We start from the raw sequence: 18,057 nt of genomic DNA, 5'->3' as shown, positions 1-18,057 counted from the left end.
ATGCCTGGTAAAAACATCGTAATTTATTCGTTTTAAACGTTTTATTAATAAAGCAATTGAAAGCAATATTGTTTTCGATTTCATTCTGCACCTGTTAAAAGTCAAATGTTTTATTTACTTATACTAAATAAATTAATAAATTAAATAAAATTCACTTTATATATACTGTGAATATTCTACTATTCTTCCGTCTGCTTTTGTTCCTACGGTCCCATGAAGCGGAATTCGCGTAAGCGGATCAGCGGTTCACCAATCACAAGACTGTTTGGATGAGAGAAATAACAAAATTCGTTTCGTGATTGAGCATCCGCTTAATACGCTTACGCAAATTCCGCTTCATGGGACCGTAGGAACAAAACGTTCACGTACCGAAAGCAGCGGAACGTTCGCGATTGGTCAGATTTTCGATACGCGCAATCCGCGATACGCCTGATACGCTCCATGGGACTGCACCCTCAGTGTTAGGCCGGTATTCATAGTCAATTCTTATTTCAAGATTGTCTTAAGCAAGGTCTTAAGATGCTAATACGGCTCGCTGATTGGTTGATGGCATCTTAAAGTGATACTTAAGACGATCTTAAATATAAGAATCGATTATGAATACCGGCCTTAGAGTCCTATATAAAGAGAGAAGCGACATTGATGTCCGAAGCTCTGATTGGTAATCTAATTGATACTTGATTGGCTAAGCGAGCAGCCATATTGTGACCACAGCTGTTTGCAGAATGATACGAATGGTGTTTGATGACGTTAAAGCGGTCCCAAAATGGTGGTGGAGGATTCAATTGGATACTGAAGGTTGTGGTGGGGGTTTGATGTCGCTTCTCTCTTTATATAGGACTCTAGTCAGTGTATGTACGTGAGCTTTATGTGTGTGAATGTTTATCATTGCGTGCACTTGAACGTGTTGTATGCTGTTATCGCATTGGCTAAAGAAGATTAAACAGGGATCCGTATTGGTGCTGCCATTTTAGGTGCACAATCACGTGGAACCCCGAGATGTCCAGACTCTCTACTTCTAGGGACTCTAGTCTATGCTAGAGTCCTATATAAAGAGAGAAGCATAGACTAGAGTCCTATATAAAGAGAGAAGCGACATTGATGTCCGAAGCTCTGATTGGTAATCTGATTGATACTTGATTGGCTAAGCGAGCAGCCATATTGTGAACACAGCTGTGCAGAATGATACGAATGGTGTTTGATGACGTTAGAGCGGTCCCAAAATGGCGGTGGAGGACTCAATTGGATACTGAAAGTTGTGGTGGGGGTTCGATGTCGCTTCTCTCTTTATATAGGACTCTAGTCTATGCCAAGGTCCGTGGATTGGCGCTGGAGGGGAAGGAAGGTCGTTGCATAGCCGCCATTTTCGAGACAGCGAGTCAGTTTAGTGTACGTAGGTACTACAGCTATTAGTTGTGTGAGTGAGCGAGTGTGCAGTAAAAGTATGGCCGCCGCCATTTTCGTTCCACATCGTTGAAGTGGATGCAACGACCTTCCTTCTCCTCCAACGCCAATCCACGGACCTTGGTCTATGCAAGGTGATTCGGGCTACGTTCCGTTTCGCGCATGATGCGCATGATGTAGTACCGACGAGTCCGGTAATCATAAGGCCGGTATTCATAGTCGATTCTTATATTTAAGATCGTCTTAAATATAATCTTAAGATGTCATCAACCAATGCCAGAAGAGTCGTATTAGCAACTTAAAGCCCGTCTCAGACTACGCATTGAAGATTGAGATTGAAGATTAAGATTGAAATTTGACCAATCAAAACAAGGAAATTTTAACTCCTTTTATTTTGATTGGCCAAAGCTCAATCTTTGATCTTCAATCTTCAATTTTTAATGCGTAGTCTGATACGGGCTCAAGATGGTCTTGAAATAAAAATCGACTGTGAATACCGGCCCAAGAGACTGTAAGGCCCGGTTTTTCATTATCTGGTTAACTTGTAGTTAAACTTAACCTGATGTTTCAACCAATGAGCTTCACTTATGGCATCATCATGAGTGAAGCTCATTGGATAAAACATCAGGTTAATTTAACCACAAGTTAACCGGATAATGAAAAATCGGGCCTAAGTCGCAAGATCAGAAGAAATTGACCAATCACAATTGAATATATGAGGAGAATAATCGAATATGGTTTGATTAACATAAATATTTTAATAATATATTAAATTCATGATTTTTTATTATGTAGATGCTTTATAAAAGTATGCATACTTATAAAATGCTATAATGTCTATTGCTACAAAATTACAATTCTTTTTGTTCAGCTATCGTATATCATTATGGATAATTAAACTTGAACGATAACGTTAAATATTTCGAAGCTATAACAATATTTTGTTTTTTAATTTTTCTCATAGGAAATTATTTGTGATGTTGAGATATTCTGGAAAAAATTTTCGTAATATCTTATAATTTTTTTCAGAATTTTTCATATTTTAAATTTATAAAGATTTCTGAAAAAATAATACCTTAAACTTATTCTCCAGATAAGTTTTCTTTAGAAATGATAAAATTTTAGATTTTAGAAATCTTAGAATACTTCAGAATTCATATATTGTAAAAAAATTCATTCATATTTAATTGTTTCAATTCGTATCAAATAAAATCTGAGAAATTTTCTAGAATATTATAAAAAAATTATACAGAATTTTTGAAAAATTCTGAAATTTGTACAGAAATTTAGAAAAATTATACAAAGAATTTCTAAAAAAAAATTTTCGCCAGGCAGAATTGAAGATCGTGAGTATAACGTGTTGCCCGTTATTTTTTGTATCATGTGTGTGCATATTTTGAGACACTAGTGAACAGATTTTATCTAAAATGCGTTCACACTTTCAGAGAGAATTCTATTTTTACATACAGGTAAAATTTTAAACTTACGCGGTAGTGACTTTCAAATATGGCGATCACTGCAAACGAAGTTGCCTGTAGTAGTAACATCAGTTTAAAGAGCATAGTTAGTGTCTATCGAATGTAAGCGGTTACGGCAGGTTACGGTACCGAATGAATTTATTCTGAGTTGTATATTCGAAGAAAAAAGAAGTCAGATGTTAAGCACTGTCATTTAACCTAAAAATGGAGCATACTATGCCATTTTTTCAAACAGTTACACAACGTATATTCAGTAACTGGACAGCACTAAAGGTAAGTGCTTGCAATCTCTTATTTCACATTAAATGTTTTAAAGCAAACATCTTTCGTGTCACAAAATATTAATATAAGTCTTTCTTTTTTATCAATTTTCAAGTATACATGTGCTTTATATTTTTTACTCTATATGGAACAAGGTACAATAAAAACACAAACCTTATTTAAAATATAGGAGTATATATTAGGTTGAGGAAAAAGAAATCCATTATTTATATATTTATAATAAAGGTAAAAATGATGAATTTCTTTTTCCTCAATCTAATATTATTGCTAATCTTTTATACATATATTCTTTTTCGAGACCTTTTCTCTATATAAAGTCGTTTGTGCTTGAATTCATTTTTCATTATTTTTGCAAGTAAAACAATTTTTTCATGACTTACATATATTTTAATATCTCTAAAAATATTTGTATAGTCTTTTTTTTTAAATATACATGTATATAAATTTTATAATTATGATTCTTTTAGTTTTTCAAAGACAAATACGCTGGTTCAAATAATCTCAATTATCTGTACAGAAGATTAAATTAAAAAAAAAGTTTGTATAATAAAATGTATTCATTTTTTAGTTGGCAGTGGAACATGATATGGGTCCAGTAGAAAGTGCAAAGGAATTTTGTTCATACATAACGGATGTATTATATATGAATGGTTATTTTCACTATTTTTTTTAAGTATACATTTTATTGAGAACATTGTATTGAATTAATTTTTGTATTTTTCTAGAGGGATTGGTTAGCAGCCAAATTGCGGCTGAACTAGATGATTATATGGATGATCAGTTTAATACAGAAGTACAAGATGACAGTAGTATACAAATAGCAGAGGAATTATTAAGGTTTCATCGATATTGTATGGAAGGCAACGAGTCTACAGCAAAAACGGAATTTGAAAAATTACCACCGTTACAGTCATGGTTGAACTTGGAACAACCCACTCGACAAACTCATTCTCAGTCAGCGAAGCACGAGCTCAAGAACTTGGTTGAAGATATGGATGTAGATAAGAACGAGCAGGAGGAAGATGGGTGGACAGTGGTCACAAGTAGGCGAAGCAAATAATTTCCAAGTTTCTTTTATATGAAAGATATTTTTATTCACCAATTTTGTTATGTATATATAAAAGAATGGAAAGACGTAATATGAGAAATAGACAGGCGCATATGTGATATGCGCGCATTCGTTCCACAATCATACAAATTTCAGCACTATAATTATCTACAAAAGTATATTTACCTAAGCAGCCTTTTGAAGCATTGCTAAACGTCATTTAGCAAGTGTGTCTTCTGTATCTGTAGGAAAAAAATAAAAAATTGAATCTGTTTTCATTCATCTTGAAAAATTGAATTTTGTAATATTGAAATTTCAAAGAGGCTACCTTTCCCATTTTGGGATAGACGGACGGTATAATAACCATTATGATATTGCATTGCTTGACTCTTTTTTGGGCTATCTTGCTTTCTCTCACCAGGTCCTGCTAGGCTCAGTATTACTGGCAGAAATAGCAATCCGTGAAACAAACCAAATATTACTACGGACGTGAACAACTGAAACGATATGATATATATCACTTTCATATCTTTGATGATTACATTTTTCATAGCGTTATATCCATACCTTGAAAAAAGTGATAAAAACGTAAGCCTGACTGAAACTTAACAGAACAAAGGCAAGAAATGTACTCAGGCCACCATTAAACACAGCCGGTCCAATCACATTAAACGTCATTAATGCTCGTTCTGAAAGTGCAATAAAATGAGAATTATAACAGTATATTAAGACTATGCATTATTGAAAAATTAGAATTTTTTACACAAGAAATGTTAAAATGTATTATAATGTAGAAATTTGCATTTTTATTCAAACTATATTATTTAAAAATCTAGATAATAATTTGTTTAACATTAAGCTTTAAATTAATATTATTATCTAATTGCTTCAAATATATAAATTTTTTAAAATTGCAATTTTATAATATTATTTGCTAACAACCATTTTTATTGCCACTCGAGCGAATGAATTCCAATCCCACATGAGCAGCGTAATCAACTGCTAGTCCGGCGCACAATAGGATCATAATGGTTGATGATATTTCTATAGTTAGTCCCAGAAAGTACATCGAGCCTAGAAGATCGATGAGCGTGAACAGCACGCAGCACATTACCCAAAACGATGCGAGTAGATTTCTAAGTAGCACCAGTGTTACTATTCCTACCGCCATTATTTCCAAACTCAAGTTTCTGATTAATTCTTCGCCGATGATCTGCAAAACCAATTAATCGATTACGTACATTACGTACATTAAACGATTGATACACTTCAAACAATTTTAAAGAGAAGAATTTCACCTTGTTTGACGCCCATGCTATGTAATCCAACGAATAAATAGCGATATGATCGCATCCCTGAGTAAAATTCACCGATTTTACGACATCCCTAATAGATTGCATAGCCTTTATTTGATCGGATGATGTGCTTATGGGAATGTGTTGCACTGGAATCTGCGACGTCTGAAAACATTTCTCATAAGAATTCCACTTTTCGTATTTATAGATAAAATGTATCATTCTTTTTAACGTACTGTGATATTATAGTCATTAAATGGCAACTTATTGAATTTCATATTCTGAATGTACGCTTGGCCCTTTATCGTGAACAGGAGAAATTCCGTAAGTGTGTTATAATATTCGTCTTTATCGTCGATATAATGCACTAGCAAACGATATAATGTTAAATTAATAAATTCTATATTTAGGAAATGTATACTCCATTTGAATAATCCATTTGAACATTACCTTTGCCAGTAGTGTTCAACCATTCCTGATATGCCGCGAACCACGGGTCCAAAGTACGATTGTTGATGTATGGATTTTGTTTGAGATTGTCCACCAGCTGGGACAGTGCATGGCGATCCTCATAATAATCCACTCCCGTCAGGTATATGTTAACATTCTTGCCGTACTTTGGAAAATATTCTTTCAACTTGTTGTTAAATCGTATGGGGTAAGATTCCTGATTTAAATAGACGAGTGGATCAAAGTTCTGGTTTAAGTGAAATATTCCCCATATGTTAACGCCTAGTAGAAGAGCAGTGGCTAGCAAGATGATCGTCTTCATTGACGTTCTCATCACACAAGGCCCGACATATTTCTCAAAAATGAGACGCTGAAAGTTTTGCTTGCTACACTCGTTTGGTCGCCAATTGGGTCGTGGCTGACAACAGCAACCCTCCCTTCTTGCCGCCAATCGCCTCTCGTCGTATACCAGGCAGCTGACAAAGAATGTAATCTCATAGATGTAGAGAAAAAGTATACCCATTGCGGCGAATATACAGAAAGATTTTAGAAACGGCATCACCGTCGTCATGCCGATAGCGAAGGCCACCATATTGGTGAACGATGTTACGGTGATTGACATACCTATGCAGATAAACAAAATATTAATCGAAATGTTATAAACTTTTATTATTTTTAGTCCATTTATATTTCCGAAATAAATTACGAAAATATATTCAAAATACATTTATGAATGATAAGCATTATAGCGTAAATTATATTGAGAACTTAAGATTTCATCGTACCTGAGATTTGAAGGGACTTGGCTATACGGGCGGGAATGTCTAAGGATTTGTCTATCTCCGATATATTTTCGAGACTTTGCATGATGATAAACATATCGTCGACGCCGATACCAAGTAACAGAAATGGTAGGATCGGATGCACTGGGCCATAGAAAAATCCCATGTAAAAGCACAATCCATAAGACGACAAGAGAGCCTGACCAACCACGGAGATACCCATGAGGGATAGATATATCCGTTGCTGTATCACATTACATCGGCCAATCATCACAATCACATAAATTGTAATTAATGACATGCCACAGAATAACACAGTCATATTGCTGTTGATCACTTCGTGCAGCATATCCTGATAACTGCGTAGCGTCGTCGCATAGATCTCCATGCCTGGTGGTAGGGTACGATTTGAGTGCAGTACCCTCTCGATAAATTCGATTTCCCAATCTGGTGAATGTGGATTGGACTTCTTCAACAACCAGTATAGAATCGTCGCGCTCGCGCTTTTTACATTCCCGTTCTGGTCGTATTCGACACCGCCCAGCAACGGTGCAATGTCAGATAATATATTCTTGGTATTCCTACATAGAGCGAATCAACATGTAAAGACATATACAAAAAGGAACATTATATTTATGTCTATTTCATAGAATCAAAAAATAATAAACGATAAAGCAAGCATAAGTATAAATCAACGTTAAAGAAGTATAACTGCGCAAAATTAAATTTTTATAAAACAAAAGTATTTTATTCAAAAATAAAAAAAAAACTTTTTCATGTAAATCAAAACACATCAATTTGCTATAATCTGTAATTTGCTTTTATATTTTACTCAAGAGTTTGAGCGATTGATTTCATCGATTTTGTGATGCAAAATTTCTGCAGCTTACTTATTTTGTAGAGTCATGGTGACATCCTTCAATATCCTACTCTTTGTCAATTTATCGATATTCCTACTCTTCTTCTGCCATATCTTTAGGAACGATTTATGGATGCAGGGTTCCTTTGTCATGGTACTGTTTATAATAGGCAGATATTCTTCAGGAAACTCAGTTTTATTCATGGTTTCCCATTTATCATCTTCTTGGAACCATGTAAAATATCTGTAATACGAATATTCTATGCAAATATTTTATAATATAAATTCATACAAACTAATCATACTTTTACCTAAAGAAGATACTTACCCAGCACACACATCTTCCCAAGTGTTATTATGTACTATTATATTTTTCACATCTTTTTCGATATCTCTGATCTACAATTAAGTATACAATCAAACTTTATAATGCAATTAAAAAATGATTCGTAACGCATTCTTTAATTAAATGAAATTAATTAACTTTAAAATGAATATTACAAAATTGATAATTGAGTAATTAATATTAATTAGAAAGGTCTTAATCTAACGTATGTAACTAGTCTAATTTAAAAGAAAAAGTTCATGCGAATATACTGATTTGATGATCATCGATCGTTATCTTAAGAGTATCTTAAACAGGATGTTTACTCAAATTTTATAAAAGAATTCCCTGAAAATTTCCGGTTTATCTAAGAATTTTATTCAAAATTCTAGACGAGATTATGGAATTTTTAATGTTTTCAAATAAATTTATTTTATTATATCTTTTAATGTTTCTTAATTATATAATAAAAAAAAGTCACTTGAGTTTTTTTAATATTAAATCTATAAGAAAGAAATAATATGAATTAAATGATACATAATAATTTGTCTGCAATATACAAATCTAATCAGAAATACATTATTCGAAATATGATCACACACAACACCAATTTAAGACAATGTATTGCCTCCAATTTTTATTGATTTTTAAAAATAAAAACTTGCGAATCACACGAGAATGTACGCGAATATAGATATTATGCTTTGTTTATTACTAATCGATCGTCGACCTTTTGTATTTTGTCAAAAATTAAAAAAAAAGTTAAACAATTTTGTCAAAAAAGAGAGATAGAATTTAAAAATAAAATTCCAAAAATTTTCCTGAATTCCAATAAAATTCCATGAAAATCCATAATTTTCAAGGATAAAAAAGAAAACTTCAAGTTTTCTCGGTAATAAACACCCTGTTAAAATGTAATAAGAAAGTTTTATTGCGACAGTTTCAAGTGAATGTAACAACAATTAATTTAACTATCGCAAAAAGAAGTGTGCATTAATGTGGAAAAGAACCTTCGCTGATACTCGTATAATTCATGATCGCCTATGTACCGATCGCAGCACTTCGGGATCCAACACGTTAGGGGCAGTGACGATGACACTTTCGTGCCTGAGATCGTCTCGGAAGTACTCCTTCACCCATTCAGCGTCCTTGCGAAATACAGATCCAATTGGCATATAGAGCTCTACTTCATCAATCTCCTCCTTCCAAAGTAATAATCCGAGACCACAGATGAGATTTAGGCACAAGGAAATTATTAGCCAAACCAATGGTCTTGTGGCTATATTAAGTCCAATCCTGAAATGTATGCAAAAATAAAAAAAAAGATAAAAGACAATTACATAAAAAATAAATGTATAGCACTCATAAAAAGTGGACAATCGTAAAAGTTAAAAATAAAAAATGTACACGTGTGTATGTACATTTGTAACACACAAGAGAGAATAAACAAATAAATAAAAATGCACTTGGCGAAGCATTCATTCCGTATTCGAAAAATGCTTACAAACTGGCAACGACTGCCAGACACTTTACACATCAAATTATATAAATTTATTTTTGACCAATATGATCGATGAACAATAGTGATCGATAAGCCGACTAACGCCGGGAGCAATAATCTCTAAATTACGTAAGATGTGAAAACAACATGCAGACACATCATCAGGTTTGCCGATCTTACGTAATTTGATTTTTAATCGATAATATTTTTCACTTTTTTTCCTACTTGAAATAAAATATTTGCTATCTGCTGATTTTTGTAATTTGATTTTTTGTTTAATTTGTTATACGTAAGAATGCATAACGATACATGTTGTTCTCGAATTATAAAAGCTCAAGATTTTGAAGCGGAGTTTTTCTTAATTAAATGCAAGGTGACTTAGGATTACACGCAAATAGTTCCCTGTCGACATGAAACGTAACTTCTTCTTTACCAAGCCCGCTATCATCTAGGCCAATTAAGCCATTAATTAATCGTTAATTAGAGATACGGCAAATATGCATCGTTGCACGAATGAATAAAACTCTTTAGATTGTTTTGCGTTGCTTTATATACATATGTGAGATCTTTGACATTCTTAGACATGCTATTTCAAAGATACTTCTGAGAATGCGCAATTAAACTCTAAGAAATCTTATATCGAATATAATATGATTTTTTATATAATTAATTAATACAAAACTTCATAAAGTAACTTTATTTAAAAATATTTGCCAAATTTTTAACATTATTTATAATTTCTATTCAATTTCTTCTCATACATTTAATAATTACATATAAACATGATTTTTAGCTGTTTTTAATTGAAAAGTCGATTTTTTTTTTTAGCAACGTTATCTCTCTTTAAATTTCAAAAGTTCCGAAAGAGAGTTTGAAAGAATTTGCTGAAGCCGTGTTTTGCACAAAACGAGTTGCTTGAGCGAAAATCTATTTTCGTAACATTCTCGTGAAATGCGCTCGATTGATAATGATATATCGGTATGTCGTGCGAACTCACTGCGACTTTGTGAACGCGAAAATTGGCTGAAACCCGTACTATACGCGACGAGATTTCGTCATCTACTTCTCCCGTTTGGGAATGATTATCTCGAGTTGTGTGAGTCGAGAAATAGACTTAAGGAGGATGAGCCATTCGAGCCTCGACAATCACGTATAATTGTAATACAACCGGACGCGGTATTTCGGTTTGAAACAATTTTTTTTTTTTTTCTTTTAATGAGGTAGCGTCAAATGCATTTCGAGATACGTGATAAGGATTATCGCGAATCGTACGAAAAATACGATCACATTTTTTTCAAGACAAATACCTCGACGAATACTTGGACCCTCTTTTCCTTGTCCCTCTGACTTTCTTTGAATGGCAAATCAATAATGATAAGGATAAGAGAATTCTGGGATTGTCTTAGAGCTCGATAAGTGGCTAATGCGAGATAGCATGCTTCTTTAAAATAAACATGCACGTCGCGTATTAAAATGCAATTGTTAATTAATATTTTGCATTTTCAGCAAATTATGTACTGGACGCATACCCTCTTATCGCATACTTTCTTCTTCTTTTTCTGTTTACAACGGGTAACCGGAGTGTAAGACTAGTGGCCGTGTACGCTTATCTCGGAGAAGCTATCTCTCGCAATGTTTGTGTTTATTTTTGATAATAGCGTATAATTATGCGTGCGTAGATTTCGTACGAAATTAAAAGATCACGTTTTCCTCCGTTTTATCGCGTATTAAAACAACCCCTTTATATTCACTTCTGACTCACACTAATCTATGTAACATCGCGAGGATTGTATACCATTGCGTTGTCAGACGAAGCGTATCCATCGAAAGATTAATAAAGATTCGCGCACCTGTCGTATTTGTTCTAAAGAGAGAAGAAGGGAAAAGGGGGAGTGCAAGATAAAGAAAGAGTCCAATAACGAGTCACGTGTGATTAAAGATTATGGTAATTAACAAAGGCTGTTGGAAGAAGGCCTTTGGAGAAAATATGAGCGCGACCTTGAACTCTTGAAGGTCGAAGGCATTTTCCTTCGACCAGTCTAATCTATGTCGTCTTTATTCTTCGTTGACCCATTGTAAATGGAAAGCAGAAATATAAGAACGTAAATATTGAGAATAAATATTAGCAATCGTAACATTATTATAACGTGTAAATTTGTACTTTAACCCGCGGGAATAGTCACTCCACATTTCTTCGCGTAAACGATCACCTGTAAGGTGCGATTTTACACCCCAGTTAAAAGTCATTGTTACTAACTACATATATTATTGATTGTTCTATAATTTATTAATATCTATTATAAGGGCATTACGTATATAGATTTAATCGATATTATCTGAAAAAAGAAAGGAGAAACCAAGAAAATATTGAAACAAACGGAAGAAACACTAAACTATTTATTATAACTGTATTTTTTAAAAAATGAAATCGGTTAATAAAACACTTTTATTACGCTGCACTGCAGGTTTTTGTTGGGATATTCGAAGATTCGTAAAAAAAATTGTTAGAACAAAACAAACGAAATACATAGACTTAAAAAGATTTTTGTATTAACTAAATTTTCTAAATTTTAGAAAATTTTATTCTTATATATGTATAGCCTCAAGAGGAATCCTTTGAAACTAAGAGAAAAATAGTCTAACCACCAGATATTTTTATAGTTGGAATAATTTTCGTTTTGCATCAACAGTACAAATCTTGTTTTTAATATAAATTGCAACTGGCAGAAATAACACCAAATCTGAACAATTTTTTTCCTTTTCTTCCTTTGGTCTACTTCACAAAGAGTAGTTACTGCACCTATCTTCTTACCCATCATATATCTTGCTTATCATAGCACCGAGCACTGTGATACGCGTACTAACTACTATATCAATTATTATATTAGTGTTGATACTATATCAGTACCAAATTACTTGATACGCTTGGAATAAACGAGGATTAAGCAATTTGGTACTGATACGGCACTTCGTATGCGTATCAAAGTGCTTAGTATAAACTAGGTATAATATACGCAGTGAGACACATTATTTGTCTCGTTATTTCTGTTTCGTATAAAAAGGCATTTTGATTGAAGTAAACATAGTCCTTTTAAAAGAAGAGAAAAATTATTAGAATAATATACGACACATTTTTCGTAAATAGTCCATTTTATTAGAAGAAGAATATACTTTCTAAGAGTGAAAGTTTTCGCTTAGAATATGGGATTACAGGAAATTTTACTTTATAACTAGAATTTTTTTTTAGATGCAACATCCATTTTACAGCAATGAAGGTTAAATCGACTATCTCAATTATAAAGTTATAAAGTTATTTATATTGCATTTGCTCTCGCAGAATTATCAGAAATATTTTGTTTTTACTATATTGGTTTATCATATTATGTAATTAAAAAATTATATGAGGTATTTTTAATAAAAATAAAAGTAAACATTCATAGAAACACAACATGAATTTCTTGTACAAACATAAAAATGTTAACAGCATGTGAATATTTTTGTAACTCAAATCTCGTTCAAACTTATATTATTATTTAATATGAAACTCATTATTTCGATTCATAAACTCATTATAATTTTGTAACGTAAACATTCATCTAGGGTGTTTCTACGTCCCAGCTAGTTTCAACAAATCGATACTAACAATAAGTAAGAATATATGAGCCAGAACTTGGTTTGTAAATTGGATACAAATTGGATCTCCTGGAATTAAGGAATAAAGAAAATAGAATCAGTAAACAGTTTTGAAACAGTAAACAAATTTTGCTGTGACATTTTACTTTTTCAACACTGTGTGAAGTTTAAAAAACACCTGGCTAACTATTTTCGTGTTTCAGCACATTAATTCGGGATTATGAATGATATATACGCAAATTTATCGCTCTGACATTGAGTTAACTTGCACAAGGCTAGATTCCAATCATAAAAATAGCAAGATATAACGTAAAATCGTGTATTGTAAAATGAGTTGTTGCATAAATCGCAGGACTCGAGTTTTCTTATCCGCATTATAGTTGTAGAGCTGTAATACATGAAATATTGAAGGCTCATATCAAGCTGACCCATCTGTCTGACAACGAGCGAAGCTTCGTCATTTGGTATTCATACGAGTCTCGATCACCCCGATCTGTTCTCGAATGACCCCTCTTTTTAACAAAGTCTTCGATTAGAATTCTTGGATTTTTAATATCTACAGTAATGTCGAATATCGTCATGCAAATATCTCGGTTTCTGCGTGCAGTTAAATGTTGAGGCAAAAAAACTTTTCGGCTGAATTTCTCGCAGAGTTCATCCCTTCTATTTTTTTTACTTGGAGAGGAAAGAAATGAATGATGCAAAAAGTTGAGCTGAAAAGAAGGCTGAAGAAACATGCACGTTGAAGGACTGTCTTATTGTCTCGCTCGTTTTCATTTTCTTGCGCTTTACACACGCGATCCTTTCATTCTTTCTTTTCGTGGAGATTTATTATACAGCAATTTCGTTTTAACCGCGGGAAGTGCAACGATCAAGTGCAAGCGGCCGAACCTGTGTGCGTAACGAGCGTGTATCCAAGCGGAAACGAGCTTCCGAGCTCGTTCCTCTGGCGGTTGCGCTCTGTGCCGAATTTCGGATATCCGTTTGCATATGATGATCCGATTCGACGCGACCATCGCGGCCAGGTCGAGGATCGCCGACAAACGTACTCGGAGCGGGAAAGAGCGAAATGCGTCACGACCAGGAGTGGAGGAGTATACAGGCATAGGCGGCTAAACTCGGACATCTAAGTTCGGAGCTTGCCAAATAGTAGAGGAAGAACGTACGTGCGCGCGGAGCACACGATATAAACAATAGCGGCGACGGCGCGGGCGGCGGCGGTGGCTAGGAACTGGGAACTGGGAATCGCGGGAGCGGCATGGAAACGAACATCGAACGGCGTTAGGGGAGGCGAACGCTATTGCGCATCCAGGCTCTTCCGGCGCGTGGCGGCGAGCAGCAGAGAAGGGGAGAGAGAAAGAGAGAGAGAGAGAGAGGAAATGGAAGGGTGGATGATCCGCGCGCACTCACCGGTGGAATATCCGGTCGGAGTTGAAGTGAAAGTCAAGCAGCAGCTCTTTGCAGCGGCCCCACGTGACGGCGATCATCGATCCTCGTCGACGCTCGTTGTCGTCGTCGTCGTCGGCGGTGGTGGCGGCGGCGGAGGCGGCGGTCGTGGACTCGGCGGCTGTCTCCGTCGTCGTCGTTGTCATTGTTCGGCCGTCGACACGCATCTCCATTTCGACGGTGCTCGCTGCCGCGTGTTCGATTGTTGACTGACGCTCCGCGGGCCGCGGCTAGTAGACTCTTTGTTGCCTGGCCGACCGACCGACCGACTGACTGGCCTGCCTGCCTGCGGTGCCTGCCCCTGCCTGGCTGGCTGGCTGGCTGGCTGGCTGGCTGGCCAACCGACCGAGTGAGCGAGCGTGCGTGCGTGCGAGCGAGCGAGCGAATCTGCGCGGCCGCGTTCTCGCGCCGGTATCACCGAATCCGTGTCGTGACTCCGCGCGCGCGGAGTATGCACACGTGCACTATGCAGATGCGCGCCGCTGACGCTGACGGTACGCCGCGCGGCGGTGGCGGCGGCGGCGGCGGCGGCGGCGGCTGTGGTGATACCATCCTGACTCATATCGCACGTAATAACGAGACGTTGCTATCGCGGCTTCCGACCTATCGCTGTAATTTATGTACATTAAGCGAGCGACGCGCCTACTATCGCGCTCTCTTTCGAATGTCGTTGATCGATAGAGCGCGAAACGTCCCACGATCTTCGCGGGGAAGTCGTTATGTAATGGGAAGGAAGGTTCGAAAAGATATTCGGATGTCCGGCGCGGCTTTCGCGCTTTTTCCCTTCCCGCCGCGAGTACACTCGGACGAGACTCGCGCGCGCATCCCACACGCCACAATTTCTAAACAAAGAAGGGAAAGAGATCACGAGCACTCCCTAAATGCGCGCGAGGGGACCTCTGTCGAATCGATCTGATCGTGAATCCGACTGGATCGCGTTTTCCCAACTTTTCCCAGGTATAGCTTCATGATCCTGTAAACGTGATCACCGCGTGACCTCACTCGCATACATCGCTACGTCACGTAATGTGCACAGCTAAACCGCTTGCGGCGCGTCACGATCGACACACGTATGTCGTCAGACTCCAAAAGTAATCGACTAGTTCCCCCATTGTCGTTTATCGCTCAGCGGCAGACTAATTGCGCGCTTAAAATGATGAAAAGTGCAATTACGGAAGTGACAGAAGGCGTAATATTATGCGACATGTAAGATATACATAGGTACAATGACGGCTGTTTACGAGTTGCAGCTTCTTAATAGTGAAGATAAGACAACACGTAGTATCGCCGATATTGTGTACATTTCTGGCTGACCGGAGAGTGCGGCGCTCGGTGCGGATGTACCGGACGAGCATCGTGGCCGGTGTACGTGTACCGATCGAACGTACTTGTCACCAAACGCGCGGATTGAACGGATAGCTATTGGCACAGGTGCTCAGATGCACGGAAGTGGAGGTGCGCAACCTTGGCACGAGGCACTACATAAAACAGATTTTTCCATCTTATACGCTTACGTTATATCTAGTGCATAAGATAATAAAAAAATTTAATAAAAAAAGACTAATAAAGAATGATAAAAAAGTGAAGATTTCCATCCTTCACAGAGTAGAAGATATTTTGTATTTCTATTAACATTTTTGAGTTTTTATATATCTAAGTGTTAATTTAACACAATGCGAGTATTTGAATATTTTGTATTGAAATAATATTCAACATTTCTTAGTGTTAAAATAACATAATTTATAAGTAATTTAAAATATAAATTCTTAGATAAATGCACTGAGAAAGAAAATTGTTAATTCGATTAAATTTTTTAAATTCAAGTATTCATGTATTTAACTTAAATACATAAATACTTGAACCTGAATAAGCATTTATATATTTACTTAACTACATATATATTTAATTTAAAAGACAAATATTTAAACTAAAGAAATTTAATCAAGTTGAAAAATTTATTCGAGTTAATAACTTTTTTTTCAATATGAATAAAATGTATTTGTCAAAGTGTTATAAATGTTAATTTTACCGAAGAAATATTCTATTATATACTCGAATTCTCTTTCTAAATTGTATCAAAATGTTACATGTTTTGTGTTAATTTTTTACATAATATTTACATTTATATTTTCTGACATATTTATCTTGTGTTAAATTAACACGAAAATTTAAGTAACTTATTTGAGACGTGCGATGTATACTAAGAAAAAAAGTTGTTAACTTGACTATACTTTGCAATTTGCGATTAAATTCCTTCACTACTTTATATATTTAAAGCTACGTTCACACATTATGATATTTGTTCAGACGATTATCTGAACAGAGACAACATTCATATTTGTTCAGACGATTGTCTGAATGAACAAGTCCGTTTGCATCGATTCGGTTAAAATACCGTAGCGTGTGAATGAGCTCTAACTTAATACTTGACGAATGAAATCCTAACATGATCGGCAAGTGTATTAACACATTTAAATAACAAGAATGGCTATACTGGTCGAAAGTAGATTTTAATGAATTTACAAACATTTACAAGATTAAATCAAACGTAATATAAAACATAAACAAAAAATAAAACGCAGCTTTTTTTTTTAAAAATCCAAAAATGTAATGACGAAAATACTTGAATTGAAGAAATTTAGTCAATTTGACACTTTTTCTCAATGTATGTTTTTAACATAAATTTTCCAACTGTGCATATTTCTTTTCTGTAGTTTAATCAGCCTCTGAGATTGCACGCTATTCCATCATTTTTTTTTTTAACACAAGATAAACTTGATTAATCTCCGAAAAGACTCTGACCTTAGATTTTCGACCTTGTTGATATCTTTGATGAGTTTGTCGTACAACTTAATTGCGATGAATCTGAACGCTCGAGTTATCGGGAGGATAATTCTGGCACGTAATGAGAATATCATATATCGCAAATTCACGTCATGGAATATAAACGGCGAGCTGTTTTCGTTAAGTGCACATGCACCGAAAAAGCACCACGAGTCTTCAGGGTTCAAGTCCACGAGAATTGTTTACGATGTGAAGAGTCTTTTATCTTATTTTCCGCTTTTCGAGTACTGTAATTGAAACTTAATAAGCAGTTTGTTAGTGCATGCGAAGATGACGAGAATACAGATGAACTTGAAAACATAGTTGAACAGAAATTGTTTTCAATTTGCGTTTAATTGGACAAAAACTCGTGTATCGCGCAATCGTTCGGTTTGATTACGTATGCGTATAATAATCTGCAAACGTATATTAATCATTATAATTACGTGACTTAAGATAACATTCTCTCGTAGATAATAGAGAAGAAGTCAGTTCGCTTCGGATGCTCCGATTCTCTCCTCTGTCTGAAAAAAACAAGAAAATTCCTACCTACGCTCACTGCTTTGCACTTTCCAAATGTGGAAAGTGCGAGAGAGTAGGTGATTCGAGCGGAAATCGCCATCGGCCGATAGTTTCATCGAGATCGAAGAATCACAGCCGAGATAATCGCCGATGCCGGGTTCGCAACGCCGTTACGGTTCTTCCGAACAATTGATAAATCACACGGATAA

General features: G+C 35.6%; 3 protein-coding genes across 5 annotated transcripts in view; 2 read left to right on the top strand and 1 right to left on the bottom strand.

Moving 5' to 3' along the window:
* Nucleotides 1-18,057, top strand: part of LOC105193523 (histone-lysine N-methyltransferase 2D) — a 31,759-nt gene that overhangs the window by 1,683 nt on the left and 12,019 nt on the right. The gene's annotated exons all lie outside the window — the stretch shown is intronic.
* LOC105193521 lies at nt 2,885-4,509 on the top strand. Its single transcript, XM_011157994.3, has 3 exons — nt 2,885-3,155; nt 3,733-3,814; nt 3,890-4,509. The coding sequence occupies exons 1-3, from the start codon at nt 3,087-3,089 to the stop codon at nt 4,222-4,224; spliced, it is 486 nt and encodes a 161-aa protein (XP_011156296.2). The 5' UTR covers nt 2,885-3,086; the 3' UTR covers nt 4,225-4,509.
* Nucleotides 4,233-14,964, bottom strand: LOC105193522 (patched domain-containing protein 3). 3 transcript variants are annotated; one of them, XM_011157995.3, is made up of 12 exons: nt 14,468-14,964; nt 8,973-9,219; nt 7,927-7,997; nt 7,630-7,842; nt 6,743-7,320; nt 5,958-6,581; nt 5,744-5,874; nt 5,511-5,672; nt 5,155-5,425; nt 4,780-4,901; nt 4,541-4,709; nt 4,233-4,454 (listed from the first exon to the last, which is right to left on the bottom strand). In XM_011157995.3, the coding sequence occupies exons 1-12, from the start codon at nt 14,674-14,676 to the stop codon at nt 4,429-4,431; spliced, it is 2,823 nt and encodes a 940-aa protein (XP_011156297.3). In that variant the 5' UTR covers nt 14,677-14,964; the 3' UTR covers nt 4,233-4,428. The 3 variants fall into 3 exon arrangements, with proteins under 3 accessions (XP_011156297.3, XP_039307816.1, XP_039307817.1); XM_039451882.1 differs by lacking the exon at nt 14,468-14,964 and having other exon boundaries at nt 7,630-7,858; nt 8,973-9,212; XM_039451883.1 differs by lacking the exon at nt 14,468-14,964 and having other exon boundaries at nt 7,630-7,858; nt 8,934-9,196.

This window comes from Solenopsis invicta, chromosome 7, assembly GCF_016802725.1.
Source record: "Solenopsis invicta isolate M01_SB chromosome 7, UNIL_Sinv_3.0, whole genome shotgun sequence".
NCBI classification, from domain to species: Eukaryota; Metazoa; Arthropoda; class Insecta; order Hymenoptera; family Formicidae; genus Solenopsis; species Solenopsis invicta.
This window is presented reverse-complemented; position numbering and strand designations above follow the sequence as displayed.

What these genes read in the sequence shown, in the direction of transcription:
- LOC105193521 (XM_011157994.3), top strand. Translation starts at nt 3,087, where the DNA reads ATGGAGCATACTATGCCATTTTTTCAAACAGTTACACAACGTATATTC. An exon ending in GTAACTGGACAGCACTAAAG is followed by an intron (nt 3,156 to 3,732) that starts GTAAGTGCTTGC and finishes TTCATTTTTTAG; the next exon opens with TTGGCAGTGGAACATGATAT. An exon ending in GGATGTATTATATATGAATG is followed by an intron (nt 3,815 to 3,889) that starts GTTATTTTCACT and finishes GTATTTTTCTAG; the next exon opens with AGGGATTGGTTAGCAGCCAA.
- LOC105193522 (XM_011157995.3), bottom strand. Translation starts at nt 14,676, where the DNA reads ATGGAGATGCGTGTCGACGGCCGAACAATGACAACGACGACGACGGAG. An exon ending in ACCATGACTCTACAAAATAA is followed by an intron (nt 7,321 to 7,629) that starts GTAAGCTGCAGA and finishes CGCTCTATGTAG; the next exon opens with GAATACCAAGAATATATTAT. An exon ending in TTAATGACTATAATATCACA is followed by an intron (nt 5,673 to 5,743) that starts GTACGTTAAAAA and finishes AAATGTTTTCAG; the next exon opens with ACGTCGCAGATTCCAGTGCA.